This window comes from Carassius carassius, chromosome 33, assembly GCF_963082965.1.
Source record: "Carassius carassius chromosome 33, fCarCar2.1, whole genome shotgun sequence".
NCBI classification, from domain to species: Eukaryota; Metazoa; Chordata; class Actinopteri; order Cypriniformes; family Cyprinidae; genus Carassius; species Carassius carassius.
This window is the reverse complement of record NC_081787.1, coordinates 17,248,704-17,261,954: the sequence shown is the minus strand read 5'-3', so window position 1 is coordinate 17,261,954 and position 13,251 is coordinate 17,248,704. Positions and strand designations below refer to the sequence as shown.

Here is a 13,251-nt window from a genome sequence, read left to right as displayed (position 1 = left end):
CTCAACTGACAACCAACCGGAACCAAACTTTTTTTTTTTTTTTAGGCCTAATTATTCACAATCATATTTCGTCTCAGAGCAGCGTATTAGAATATGTGCATGACAGAAAGCTGTTTGATATTTTTTTTTATCAATTCAACTTTTCAACATGCAAGACACATACTGCTTTAATTGTGAGACAAAGGAATAGAATGACAAAAAAAAGGATCCATTGTTAAATCAAAAGAACAAAACTTCTTAGTAAATTACAGATGCTTCCATTTACCAAATTTTACTGCATGGGACAAAAGGGTATGTGCTTAAAAAACAGGTATGTACAAAAAAGGGTAAAAAAAAGAAAAGAAACATTCTAATCGTACTCTCCTGCCCACCCTAGCCAATCAGGATCCCAATATTACACATCTGTGTGTTTATGGCTTCCAGAGTTTGAGGAGCCCATCCTCACTGTACGTGGAGATCAAATTCTGGTGTGGGTGATGAGCAATACCAATGACATCCTTCTCATGAACCTGTGAAAACATTAACAGTTTTTTTTATACATTAAAAATATATATATACATATACATTCATGCACAAGATAGAAATTACAGTTTTACATCCCATTTTGGTGACCACATCAATTTGCATTTATAAATGTGATTTTACATATACAGACATTACAAGACATTTTAAATGCAAGTCTGTCTACTTCAATGTTTCAAATAACTTTTGTAAAAATGAAACCACATAGTTTTTCTGACCTGTACTAGTAGATTATATAAAATAGGATATCATACTAAACTGTATTGTATTGTAAATGATTTAAAACTTCTTGCTGACCGATGGGTAAAACCGAGTGGTGTGAAGGATAGTGGCAAAGATTGGTAAAATGTTAAATGACAGATAATTGTTTTTTGCACTGTGATCCTGTCATCTAATGATTCTTGTTCTAAATTTGATTGTAGGATAGTACTGTTATAATGTTTTCAAACAGGACACACTTATGTATGGAATTTTTTTTAGCTATATTAAACATTTGTAAAAACATTTAAATTAAAAATGGGAAAAGCTGTTGATTTAATAAAGAAAGGTAAATGAAGGGAGAAAGGGCTTACGGTCAAGGTTCTCTCTAGTTTGCCGGTGACTGTGCTGAAACAGTAAAGCACAAAGTCCTCGCCGACACAGTAGATCCACTCGCCACGTGGAGACAGAGTGCAGCACACAAAATCACCTCCCTCTCTCTTACCAGAGCTGAAACTCCTCACAATCTGCAACAAGAAAAAACACAAGGAGAATTCACAGATGATACCATTTCAATATTCTCATCTCCTTTTTCATGAACTTCACACATGGCCTCCTCACCTGGCCCTGCATGTTCATGATGACAACGGTGTTGGATCGGTTACACACGACGAAATGCTCAGGGTTTTTAGGAAGCAGGATCACATTGTTAACAGTGATGTCTGTTCCCGCAGACGTGCCCAAAGATTTGAACGTACTGGTGCATTCAGTGGTCTTCATGTTCCAGACCTGGGAGAAAGAAAATGTAAAACCCAAACACAAGTTACATTTAACGAGACTTTACTACAGAGAGATGAGATTTAACATTAAAAGTTGAATGTGTGAGTGCATTAACATTTGTAGCTACCTTCACAGTTCCATCAGATGAGGCACTAATGATGTGATGACCGTCGGGAGTAAGTGTGGCATCATTCACAAACGAAGAATGACCTCTGAACTCCTTTAAAGACTTGCCTGATTTTAATCCGTGAATCCTGTTGAAAAAAAACAAGCACAAGTTGAATATGCTGTGGTTTTTGTGTACGCTGAGGACAGTGAAAAGAGTCGCTCACCTAATGGTCTGATCGAAGGATGCAGAGAGAATCTGACTGCTGTCTTTACTGAAGCTGATACAGGTGACGCCTTTACTGTGAGCACGCTCATATCGCCGCAGACACTGACCGCTCTGGATCTTCCACACCTGAAAAACAACCCATCCATCAACCCTTACAAATAATCAATATTTCAGCCTTCCTACTGTAAAAAATAAATATTTTTTGCAACAAATGCCATGCAAACAGAATTCTACTGTAATTATATATATATATATATATATATATATATATATATATATAAATCGATTATGTACAGAAAAAAAACTATATAGCACCAACCAAAATTGCTAAAACTTTAATTAAATATAAAATGAAAAAATAGAAAGTATAAAAATTTAAACTTATTCCAAATATTAGTAAAACTATAATAGGAACTTTATGTTCTGTGATTATGAATGAGCACTTCTGAAGGTTTTATTTATATTTTAAGATAGCATGTATGAGACCTTTATCTTGCCATCCTGGGCTCCTGTGGCCAACATCTCTGTGTCCCGACTGAAAGACATGCAAAGCACTGCGTCATCCATCATCATGAAGTTATCCTGAGCCTGATACTTCAGATCCTGTCCGAAACACATAAGACACGTGATCCATGAATAAACATATACATAAACCATTACTACAAATGCAGATGAATAAGTCACAGTGCAGTTCCGCAGACCTTTCTGATTTTTCCGGTAGTAAAGTTCCAAACTTCAATAAATCCATCCACGGATCCAGTAACCAGATACTGGCCATCAGGAGAGAAGCGTGAACACTCGACATGAGACTTTTGACCAAACTACAAAGAAAAACACACACAAAGAGGTGAGTTACAAACCTCCATTGCATCTCATGTCACTGTGGAAGACAGATGCTGGTTCCTGTACCTTGATGTGTCTGGCCAGCTGAGTGGGGAATCGCTCATCCTCTACGTCCTTTACAGCTGCTTTACCTCTGAACAAATCAATGGTCATACCGGGAGGCAGAAGACCCTGATGCTGCTGCCACTTCAGAGACTTTAGAGACAGAGACAGACCATCAACTACAGCAGTGTGAGCTATTCCTTTAAGTGTAATTCTGAGATGCAAAAAATCTAATTTGATTTTCATGTGCTTCTCGTCAGTAAAGATGCTCCTGTAATTAGTAGTATATCTCCAGCATGTGCTTTCAGATCAGGGTTGCCAGGTTTTCACAACAAAGGCTGCACAGTTGCTTCTCAAAACTAATCCAAAACTAGCCCAATCACATTTCCAGGGGGTTCCCCAATAAAAATTGCATACCGGGGGATAAAAATACACGTTTTTTTTTGGCAGGGCTGCATTGGTAAAATTCGCATTTTAGGGGCTAAATATCACGCTATTGGGATTGGGGTTTCTTCAACCCGTGGACTTGACAACATTGGTTTAGGTGGAGCAGCAATGAATCGCCTGCGATTTTGAAAGCGATTTTGTGTAGACGGTCAGTGATCTACGGCTCTGTGTAATAAATGCTAACCAGTGTTGCCAAGTCTGCGGTTGTTTTTCATGACTGCGGGTCAAAGCGAAAAATGCTAATTTTATCAAGGCCAGAAAACTTGTATTTTATCGCCCGGAACGAAACGCGATTGGGCTAGTTTTGAGCAGCAATTGGGCAGGTTTTGTTTTGAAAACCTGGCAACCCTGATCTGAACCCATGTGCTGGATATATACTACTAATCACAGGAGCGCCTTTATTGACGAGATGCACATGAAAATCACATTTGATTTTTTTGCACAGCCCTAGTACAATGTATTGCTGTACTAACAATCGAAGGTTCAGCTCACCTGTCCAAGCAGAGCCATCAGACGTGACGGTGGGACCACACTGACCTCACCAGCAAGAGCCTGAGCTATAGCTGCTCTACGCTTCTCTTTACTGCTGCCATCAGGATAGGCCTAAAAAGAAATGTCAGGTCAGAAATAAAAATAGTCATTATTTACTCTCTCCAATGTCATTCTAAATCCGCTTGAATTCTTGCATTCTTGGAAAATGGGTTGGAGCTCTCAAGTGCACCAGGTTGATGCATTTAACTTTAAAATGAACAAAATTGTATTTTAGAAGAGCATGTCCCTGAACCACCCTAGATATAATCTCAGAAAACCTTGTAAGAAACAGCACAAACTATTATATAAATGTATTTCTATTTCATATGCAATGTTTGAATAAGTAAAAATAAATAAATAATTGTTAGGTTTTTGTGACATGCATAGTTTTAGATGCCTCACCTCTCTGGGGTCAAAGTAAGAGCGTGCTAGAAGGTTCTCCAGGTGGATGTATCGCTCAGGTTGGGTTTGTTTCAGCATGATCATGGGGTCAGTCTGCCTCAACAAAGATCTGGCTGCTCCCAGCTCTCGGAGCTCAATCAGCTCAAGAACAACCTGCAAAAATACCACAAAACCACTTATGATGTGTCCAGTTACTGACAGATCAAGCCATTACAGCAGACTTTTTAGAATCAGCCTCTCACCTGTTCGTAAAGATCAATGAGGGTCTTATCAGGGAGTTTGAGGGACTGTATAGCCTGAAGCACAGTGTCCCAGTGACCGCTGTTGATATCTGCCACAAAACTCTCAATACTGTCCACCGTGTTAAGGGACACAGTCGTCTCCTCCTGAAGCGTTGCTAAAGTACGTTGTAAGCTGTTTTCCTTCAGGTACTGCATGATCAGACGAATAACGCTGGAAAAACACCAAGAAAGACATTTTAGTACTTTAAAAGAGTGTGGAGAGCTTATATATTACAATAATGTTGAATTAAAGAATAGTCTCTAGTTATGAGCAAAGTTTACAATTTGATGTGTGAAAAGGATTTTTTCACACAAAAAAAACAAAATAAAACAACAGCAATGTATAGAAACCCTGCATTGTGATTCAGCACACATATGACATCCATCTCATTGCACGATTTTGTTCATCTAAACAAACATGTTATAACTGAATGGAAACGTGGAGGAATCTAAAGCCGTCTTTGCCACTAAAACCAAGCAAAATACTAAAGTATATAAAATAGAAACATTTTTATTTAATATCTAAGTTGTGTGCAAAATAAGCTCCCGATAATGCTAACAAAGTTAGCTAGATAAACAACCCCAAGACCTAAACAGCCTCTAAAATAGACGTGCTCTTTTAAATTACACAGTTATGCATGCATGTGATGTTTGAAAACACACAATTTAATTCACTTACTCTGCTGACTCTATTTCAATAGACATTATTGAAAAAAGGTTAATACTCCTGTGCGGTTAAAAGCTGAAGACACCGCAACAGGAACAACACACGCGTCTTCTTCTACGGCTATGAGTACTTCTTAATTAAGCACAACAGCGACATCTAGCGGCCATCGCCGGTTATTCTACAGACTAATTTGCGCTTAAATTATTCTAAATGATAATATTATTTTATTATTATTATTGTACTGTTCAGTGAAACAAAGCCAGTACTTTAAGAAGTACTTTATACGGCTTTTGTGTTTTTGATTTCAAATGGTTTTTCATTTCACCATCACCACTACAATATTTGACACATTTCGGTTTGTCTTTTCATGTTACATTTAGGTTAAACGGTTATTATGATTATGTATCATCAATCCAATCCATGCCATTTAATCTTTCCTCCAAGCTAGTCTTAATTAGTCTGGAGTAAGAGTCCTCTATCTGAGCACAAGCTCTAATGATCATAAGCACTTGAAAAATCCTGCTGTGATTGCATGTTTTGTATTCCAGGCTCTGTCTATGGCTGGTGTGCCATTATCATCTTCTCTGTGCATCGCTTCTGATTGTTCACGCAATTAGCTGCAGTTCCGTGTTTGTCTGTAGGGGGAGCGTTTATTCCTGCGCGCCCTGCGAGTGAAGGTCTCTCAAGGTTAAAGCGTTTAATGCTGTATCAGCCTCACATGCTGGTCTGTTATGAGGGCACAACACCATGGGCATTTAACGGCCCAGAAAAATTTGTTCACTGCTGCAAATCTAATTGCCCACCACTAAATAACACTTTTACTTTTTTCATTCTTATTAATGTGCCAAATCTGAGCCAACCAAAGAGAACAGACCTGTGTAATTTGCACCCAAGTGTGCATTCGTTCTTCTCTGGATTACAATTTCAATGCTTGCCATTAATCACTGGGACTAAAAGTAACGGGGCTGTGCCATTTTGAAAATAGCGACAATACCTCAATACCTGTAGTTCATTATGAGCTAGTCAATATGAGGTGTCAAACAGATTGAGCGCTACAGCGGGCAGTTTTTTATTATGATCCAGCACACATTATAACACCAGAGGTATTGTTTCTAGCTAATATATTATTCTGGACCTATGAGTCTGACTCTGTTCATCATTGGTAACAGTCCCACCACTCACACCCTGAGAGTGGGAACTTGGACTCTAACATTATATTGAGGGCCTATTGGCACGTGTATTATTTCCATGGTTCATCTGAAAGAAAACGAGACCTTAAATTTGTGAAACTAAAGTTATTTTTGCACAACAGCACTGTTCAATGATTGATTTTGATTAGTTGACATACCTAGTAAGGAATAACTGGTGATAGAAAAAAATAACCTCACAGATTCTGACAAACATCAGATTTCACAGTGGGGCATTACAGTGGCACAGATGAAGAAAGCATAGAACCTTTCCCAGCCAAAAACCAAGAAGTCAGATATTGCACCTTATCTCTGTTATTCAGTATTTTTGACTTATTTCCCATTACAAATATCCTGACATTCTTAAATCAAGATATTTATCTGAAAAGGAGAATGACTTAAGATAATAATTCCTTTAAAACAATGGATCCATAATCATGCTTCCTCCAGTGAAAAAGTCAATCCACTGTTGTCTTCTCACATCAAAATCCACTGATATATGGGCGTTCTGAACTGTTTTCACGTGTTTTTGTGCATATTCCTATTTTTTCAGACAAGATTACTTTCCCTGTTGAAAATAACAGCATTTGCTTGTTAGGTTCAACAGGGTTTTCACTGGAGAAAGCAATATTATGCATAGAGGACTCATAATAAAAAGGTCTTGATTAATTTGTTAATTAAAAAAAAAACATATTTCTGCTTCACAAGACGTTAATTAATGAACAGTTTGGAGTCATGTGGATTACCTGTGGATTAAAGTAATGTTTTTAATTATCAGCTGTATGGACTCTCATTCTGACGGCACCCATTCACTGCAGAGGTTCACTGGTGAATTTTGAAGTCTATTCCTTTAAGTGGCTACATTTTAATAATTTTCAAAGAAAATTACTTTATATCTATTTCATTTTGCTCCTCAAGTAAATACATTGATTTACGAATGTTTAAATATTTTACTGCAAAACATACCAAGTGAGTAACAATAATTTTTTTTGCAGTGCAACCACCACTAGCCGCGTTTCCACTGTCAGGTTTAAAGCGGGCGTGCTAGTGCGTGCCAGGGCCAATCGCGTTTCCACTGTCACTTCCGGGGCTTGATCGTGCCTTGCTGTGTCAGGAACACAACTGGACACAGATGCAGGTTACAGTGGGAGACCAATTTATTCAAAAAGTCAAAAGAAAAGCTCCCTCCAACGAACAAAAACAGGCCGGGAAATGAGGAAAAAGGTCCAACAGAAAAATAAGAGACTTCAATGTCCTTGCAAAAATGCCCGGCAGGGGGCGCCCAACGGCGCGGCCGCGTAGAGAGCGGTAAGGGGAGGAAGCAACGAGAGAGCCAGTGACGGAGCAAACAAAACTCTTCAGAAGAATGCCGGTGCCCAGTCTAGGAAATGAGGGAGGGGAAAAAATAGAAAAAACTAAACCAGTAGCAGCAAACAATGGCACGACAGAACAAGGCTTGACAGGATCAGACAGAAAGACTACACCGGGACTATTGACGAACAATGATCTGGCACCGAAAGGCGCGACAGACGAGAATAAATAGAGCAAGGGATGAACAGACATTGAATTCAGGTGAGCGGAGTCAAACAATTAGGAGCGGAAACAGTAGTGATGAGGGGGAGGGAGGAACGCCACAGATAGGTGCAAGACAAACGATCAAAACCAAAACAAAACACCATGTGCACACGAGATGCAGACATATATAGAAACACACGCACACCCACCGAAGGACGGGGTGATCAGACAGCGGACATGACAGTACCCCCCCCTCCGACGGACGCCACCAGGCGCCGCAGGAAGGGGCTCACCTCGTCGCCGGTAGAAGTCCTCGACCAGTGTCCGATCCAAGATGTCCCGGGCCGGAACCCAGCTCCTCTCCTCTGGGCCATAGCCCTCCCAGTCCACAAGATATTGAAAGCCCCGACCCTACGTCAGACATCTAGCAACTTCCGCACCGTATAGACCAGGGAGCCATCCACTAGACGGGGGGGGGGGGGGGGGGGCAGATGGAACAAGAGGGGAATGGAACACGGGAGGGGGGGCAGATGGAACAAGAGGGGAATGGAACACAGGTTTAACACTGGAAACATGGAAAACAGGGTGCACCCGACCAAGCGTGGTAGGGAGCTTGAGCTGCACCGCCACCGGACTCAGGACCTTGGTGATCCGGTATGGGCCAATGAACCTGGGTGCCAACTTGCGTGAGGCTACCCTGAGAGGCAGGTCCTTGGTGGAGAGCCATACCCGTTGACCACACACATAGCGGGGAGCAGGAGTCCGGTGACGATCGGCCGCTGCTTTAGTCCACCTACTAGCCTGGGCCAAGGCCGCCTTAGCCCTCTTCCAGGTGCGTCGACACCGTCGGACGAAGGCCAAAGCAGTCTCTTTGGCTGAGGGGAGCTTGGGAAGGGGAATGAAATGGGCCGCCTTAGAGAAACGGTCCACCACCGTAAGCATGACGGTGTTACCCTTAGATTCCGGAAGGCCAGTGACAAAATCAAGGGCCAAATGTGACCAGGGGCGAGAAGGGATGGGCAACGGGTGGAGCAGACCAACGGGAGGCGCATTGGAAGTCTTGTTCTGAGCGCACACCGAGCAGGCAGCCACGAACTGCCTGACATCCTTGGCCATGGATGGCCACCAGAATCGCTGGCGGATGGCAGCCAGCGACCTCCGGACTCCTGGATGACAAACCAGCCTGGACGAGTGACCTCACTGGATGACTTCAGAGCGCAACTTGGTGGGAACAAACAGATTACCCGCTGGACCCCCTTCGGCACAGGCCCCTTAAGTAGGGCCTCCTCTTCTCATCTCTCGATGTCCCAAGAGAGGGATGCCACCACCACCCCCTTGGGCAAGATGGTGTCTGCTGACTCCCCCCTCCCAGGAGCCTCGAAGAGACGAGAAAGAGCATCGGGCTTAATATTTTTGGACCCGGGCCTGTAAGACAGCGTGAAATTGAACCGGACGAAGAAGAGGGCCCAGCGAGCCTGTCGGGAGCTCAGCCTCCTGGCCGAACGGATATACTCGAGGTTTTTGTGATCCATCCAGACCAGGAAGGGCCGAGCTGCGCCCTCCAACCAGTGACGCCACTCCCCCAAAGCCAGCCTGACCGCCAACAACTCCCGATTACCTATGTCGTAATTCCGTTCTGGGGGACTCAGGCGGTGGGAGAGGAAGGCACAGGGATGCACCTTTCCGTCCTCGTGCGACCGCTGAGATAGGACCGCGCCCACTCCGACATCGGAGGCATCCACCTCAACAATGAATTGACGTTCAGGGTCTGGAATAGACAAGACAGGACCAGAGATAAAACGGGACTTTAATTTATCAAAGGCCTCCTGTGCCCCAGTATTCCACTTGAACGGTACCTTGGGAGAGGTGAGTGCCGTTAAAGGTGCAGCAATCTGACCAAGGTTTTTTATTTATTTAAATAAAATAAATTAAAAAAAAAACCAGTAGCAGCAAACAATGGCACGACAGAACAAGGCTTGACAGGATCAGACAGAAAGACTACACCGGGATTATTGACGAACAACGATCTGGCACCGAAAGGCGCGACAGACGAGAATAAATAGAGCAAGGGATGAACAGACATTGAATTCAGGTGAGCGGAGTCAAACAATTAGGAGCGGAAACAGTAGTGATGAGGGGGAGGGAGGAACGCCACAGATAGGTGCAAGACGAACGATCAAAACCAAAACAAAACACCATGTGCACACGAGATGCAGACATATACAGAAACACACGCACACACACCGAAGAACGGGGTGATCAGACAGCGGACATGACATGCTGGGGCTTCCTCGGGGCCAACGGCCAGGGTTTTTTGGCCCGACGAAAACCTTGGGCCAAAGCGGGCCAGTTGGGGCTAGAGGAGTGGTTATGAACAAAGGCGGAGTTTCTCCGTGTCTGGAGAGCTCAGTGTGGATCATTTCAGAAAGATAACAGCTGTAACACCAGCATTAAAGACTTTTTTAAATAAGTTGAGCTCAAAACTCACTCTTAGTCAGCAGCGAGTGTTTGAAATAACTCGATCCGATGTGGATTACAATCACTAAACAAGGCAGAAATATTTATAAGCGATGTAAAAGACTATGCATACTAAACATTAACTTTAGCATAGTAAACATATTAAATGCAACCACTTGGAGAAATCAGACGTCAGCTTCTTATTCTCTATCACAATTGTGTATTTATTTAGTAACATATTTTATCTGTTGTCTTGTCTGAGATTTTAGCTCCACACACCGTGGCCTATCATCAAAATATAATAGCCTAATGATTTTTGTTCGGGAGCTTTTATAAAAATAGAGAGTCTTTTCATAAAGCTAACAGCTATAACACCAGCAATAAACACTTTTTTTATATATATCACAATCGTGTAATTATTAAGGAACTTATATTATCTGTCATAAGTTTCGTCTCGAGAGTTTAGCTCCACGTAGCCTATCATAGAAATATAATAATGTTTTATGTTCGGGAGCTTTTATAAAAATAGAGATATTATCATTAATTCTAAATGTGACTACAAATAAACAGAAACAGACTCGACTGAATAAGCAGGCTATTTTCATAAGCGTTAAAAATAAATGAATAAAATATAAATACATTTATTTCTGTGTGATTAATTTTGAGTCCTGATAAATTAATTCATTATGATCGATGTATCACGTATTCTATAGTAAAACATCGATGCTTTTGAATTTAAATATTTAACAAAGCATAACAAACGGCCACTTTTATCATGTTCGTTTTGTGATCGCTCTAGTTCCAGTGACTTATTTCTTAGTCTTCTGATAACTTCTCTTTGTTGCTGAAATGATGGGGTTTCGTACTTCAGGCCCTGACTGTGGAAAGGCTGCGCTATTCTGGCCTCGGTGCTTCTGGCCCGAGGCTATTATCCCCGCCCGGCCCGTTTTAAGCCCTGGCTCGCACTGGCCAGTGGAAATGCGGCTACTGAGGGCTGTGCTAGCTGTTGTAAAGGTACTAGCATTTGATTACAGATAATTGAATCTGTCCACCAATTATGTCTGCAGCCTTACACCTCTGCCATGGATATTGACTTAGTCCTCTTCATAGACCCTGTTTGACGGCAACGTGAGGCACTGTTTATTGCATTTATATTACTATTATGGGAAATTTAATAACCAACATAAATACATCAAGCACTTAGCAAACTCTGAAATTCAGAATTTGAAAACTAACTGAAAGAAGAATGTGTGTCTAAGAGAATGAGTTTGTTTTAAGCTTTGACATGCTACTTCAGAGCAGCTGACTGTAGCATATCTTAAAGATCCATAAATTAGCTGATGTCTTCTGGGTTTATTGTACATCAGATGGGATGCCTTTTTCTTTTCCATAGAGCCTATTGATTTTCTTGAATCTTTCACACCACACCAGCAGAAAGGCGATAATAACTAAATCCATCTTCCTCAGACCTTGGTGGGAACAGGCGCCTATACTACTAATGGGGCACTAAACAAAGCACAGCAGCCAATCTGGAGTGGAAGGGCAGACACCTCACAATACAGCTGAGAGTCATTCAGCAGGAATGCTTAAATTTCAGTCTGATCAAAGACTAGTGGCTTATATTTAAAAAAACAGTTTACATGTTCCAACAAAATTTATTTTAGACCCTATTCCATCTAAGCTCCTAAAAGAGGTGCTTCCAGCAGTCATAGATCCTTTTCTGACTATTATTAATTCGTCATTGTCATTAGGATATGTCCCCAAAACCTTCATACTGGCCTCTCATCAAAAAAACTCAACTAGACCCCAAATAACTAGTTAATTACAGACTGATCTTGAATATCCCTTTTCTGTCCAAGATACTAGAAAAGGTAGTATCCTCACGATTATATTCCTTCTTGGAGAAAAATGGTATCTGTGAGTATTTCCAGTCAGGATTTAGACCGTATCATAATACTGAGACTGCTCTCCTTAGAGTTACAAGTGACCTGCTCTTATAATCTGATTGTTGTATCTCTCTATTAGTGCTATTGGATCTTAGCACTGCATTCAACACGATTGACCACACCTTTCTTTGGAGACTAGAACTAGACTAGAACACTTTGTTGGTATTAATTGAAATGCATTAGCATGGTTTAAATCATACTTATATGACCGCAATCTCGTAGCAGTGAATGAAGAGGAATCATTTTGATCACAAGTGCAGTATCGAGTACCTCAAGGCTCAGTACTAGGGCCGTTACTCTTCACGCTTTACATGTTACCCTTGGGAGATTTTATCAGGAAACATGATGTTAGCTTTCACTGTTTGGCTGATGATACTCAGATACTAAGGTTTTTTCTCCATTCTGTCACTGATGGAGTTTTGAATCCTTGCTGTTGACTTGATTGCAAATGATTGCAAAGATACTATTCAAGCTGAGCTGAGCTGCATGATGACATCACTGAATTCAACGATGAACTGCCTTTAACTATCATTTAACATTATTGACACACTGTTTTCCTAATTAATGTTGTTCAGTTGCTTTGACACAATCTGTTTTGTTTAAAGCACTATATAAATAAAGGTGACTTGACTTGACATAAAAAGGACAATTGTGTTATTTACTCATCCTTAGACACTGTTTACACAGAACATGTATTTTTCATTTCACTTTTTCTATAGTAATATGCCAAATGGATGCTTTTGCATCTCAAGTATTTTTCAGGGTATTGCACATAATACAGCATTCAGAAAATATGTGCTCATATTGAAAAAGCATTTAAGTTTTTAAAAATGTGTATCCTAGACCTTCTTTTGCGCCTTGAAAAAATTTGAAGCCTTTAAATGTGTTTTTTAAAAGTTGTTTTTTGTGAATGGCCCCTGACAAGTCTTTGCTGTTTTCTTTTGTGGAGTGGATTGCAAACAACAGTGATATTGGTTCTCGCATGTAATAAGTGAATGTGGAGCACCAGGTCAAATATGCAATGTTTTGCTATTTATTACATAAATCTGCAACTTTATACTTTGCATGTATGTTGTTTGCATCAAGATTTCTCATTATA

At 41.0% G+C, this 13,251-nt stretch overlaps 1 protein-coding gene across 1 annotated transcript; it reads right to left on the bottom strand.

Annotated features, from left to right (window-relative positions):
- Positions 1-241: 241 nt before the first annotated feature.
- LOC132113866 (WD40 repeat-containing protein SMU1) lies at positions 242-5,213 on the bottom strand. Its single transcript, XM_059521898.1, has 12 exons — positions 5,060-5,213; positions 4,342-4,552; positions 4,100-4,252; positions 3,659-3,769; positions 2,744-2,872; positions 2,536-2,655; positions 2,321-2,437; positions 1,833-1,960; positions 1,628-1,754; positions 1,342-1,509; positions 1,095-1,247; positions 242-509 (listed from the first exon to the last, which is right to left on the bottom strand). Exons 1-12 carry the CDS (start codon positions 5,083-5,085, stop codon positions 411-413), a joined length of 1,542 nt encoding a protein of 513 aa, XP_059377881.1. The 5' UTR covers positions 5,086-5,213; the 3' UTR covers positions 242-410.
- Positions 5,214-13,251: the final 8,038 nt, after the last annotated feature.

Excerpts from the sequence above, each read along its gene's own strand:
- LOC132113866 (XM_059521898.1), bottom strand. The coding sequence starts at position 5,085 with ATGTCTATTGAAATAGAGTCAGCAGA. Across the intron at positions 1,248-1,341 it reads TCATGAACATGCAGGGCCAG|ATTGTGAGGAGTTTCAGCTC; the intron begins GTGAGGAGGCCA and ends TTCTTGTTGCAG. Across the intron at positions 510-1,094 it reads AACTAGAGAGAACCTTGACC|GTTCATGAGAAGGATGTCAT; the intron begins GTAAGCCCTTTC and ends ATGTTTTCACAG.